The 1,928-nt window shown below is 33.1% G+C and overlaps 1 protein-coding gene across 1 annotated transcript in view; it reads left to right on the forward strand.

The window, feature by feature from the left end:
- Positions 1-787, forward strand: part of Hnrnpr (heterogeneous nuclear ribonucleoprotein R) — a 37,383-nt gene extending 36,596 nt beyond the window's left edge. Inside the window, exon 12 of the mRNA XM_031377036.1 lies at positions 753-787. Within this exon, the coding sequence (XP_031232896.1) occupies positions 753-787 (35 nt within the window). The remainder of the gene's footprint in view (positions 1-752) is intronic.
- The last annotated feature ends 1,141 nt before the right edge of the window (positions 788-1,928 follow it).

The raw sequence follows: 1,928 nt of genomic DNA on the forward strand, positions 1-1,928 counted from the left end.
CTTTGATGTGATTGTATTTCCAATTTCTTGTTCATGTAAGATTTCAATAAAACTCAAAAATCTATTTAAAACATCACCTATTTCAAATTCAATTGTGTCCTAAAACATTACTTTATTCGTAATCCTTGAAGGAATACTGTTTTCAAAGTAGAACTGCCTATGTGAGTGATCAAATTCATGAAAAATTTCTTGTCTATTCCATCATGTATTGTGGATATTAGATTTAAGGATTATTCTAAATTCACATATTCCAAATACCATTTCATTGATTGGTGTTCTCATAATCTCTTCTAATTTTGAAATTTTATCCTTAAAAGAAAACAAACAGACTCAAATGTTTTTGAACAGGTATTGGATAATTTTCATTAAAGCAAAATGGAGCTGGGGAAGCACACTACAATTTGTTTTGACCCACATTCTTTCAAATCTAGGGTAATTTGTGACTGAAGACCTTATTTGCTTGATAAGTAAATACACATACAGAGAAGACTTAGTATTGGGATGCCATTTGCACTGTGGACTAAAGTCAGTTTTAGTGTTCTTGACCAGCACCCCTGTTTTACTGGGTTAGGACTGTAATTCCTATTGCTGTGTAAACTTGCTTTGGGAAGCAGTCGTGCCTTAGAAGAGACTTTTAAATATCAAGTGGTTATGTCTCTGGCTTTCTGATAATACCTTTAAATTTTTTACCATGTCTATTGGCCAAGTTTTTGTTGGCCAAGTGGTAATGTTATCTATCTCCTTCCTTTTAGAAATTCCTGTTTATTCTAATGACTTTGCTAAATGAAAAGACCAGAAGAATGTAAACTTTCATTTTGAATTTTTTTTCCTTTTGGTGCTGGGAATTGAACCCAGGGCTTGCACACCTGCTACCATTGAGTTGTATCACCAACCCCTCTAAAATGTTTTAAACTATAAAACAGAAGCCACTGGGGGATAATTAAATGGACTCCCGTGTTCTATGCTCTGTCCCTGTTTGGTGTCTTTTGTGATCACAGTTTCAGGTTTCAGAATCATAAGCCATTCACTTCTTGTCCGCACAGTCAATCACATTTCCCGTTTCATGACTTCATTTTGAACTTTAACATTTGCTGATGAAAGCCAAATACCACATTTCTTTTTCAAAGTTTATTCATACAGCACAGTGGTTAAACAGGCTTTATTAAGTTTTCTTCTATAGAAGTTGATAAAGGAATAATGTGACCTGTTTTAGTTATGTTAGCATGGGTGCTAGTAAGGTTTAGATTATTCATTTTTAGATTTTCTAATGCCCATGTATACAAATAAAGAGAGCAGATAGATACTCTTTAATGCTGCTTTTAAACTTATAATAATTTGAAGCCTTAAGTGTAAATTAGACGTAAAGCACTAATTTTTTCTTGGAAAGAAAAACATACATAAGTAAAAGTTTAATTTTTTTTTCCCCCTAAATACATGTTATGGGCTAGCAAGATTTCCCAGCAAGTGCTGTCAGACCTGTCTGAGTGTGGTCCCCAGACCCACATGGTGAAAGGAGTCACAGTTGTGTTGTAGCACACTTACAGAAGTCAGGACGTGTTTCACACATCATTTATTAAAAACATTAGATATTAGTCATAAAGAAAACTATAAAAGGAAATAGAAATGATTCTGAAAATGCAGTTTATTGTGCTTCTGCCAATAATCCTAAAATACAAACTAGTAAAACCTCAAGTTCCATTTCAAAATCCATTAATTGTATATTCTGTTTCAAATTTTAAGTGGGCACTTCCTATTCTGTTCCTCTCACTAACTAAAAATATATCTGCAGAGATTTCCTTTAATCTTTGCTTTATAAGTTTTTACTTAGTTAAAAGTCAGTGACCCTATGTAAAATTTCACTTGAGAGCTTTCCCTTTTTGATGTCATGTGAGTTATTGCTTGTAGTATTGAGAAAAAAAGATAAACCC

Source organism: Mastomys coucha, unplaced genomic scaffold (assembly GCF_008632895.1).
Source record: "Mastomys coucha isolate ucsf_1 unplaced genomic scaffold, UCSF_Mcou_1 pScaffold18, whole genome shotgun sequence".
NCBI classification, from domain to species: Eukaryota; Metazoa; Chordata; class Mammalia; order Rodentia; family Muridae; genus Mastomys; species Mastomys coucha.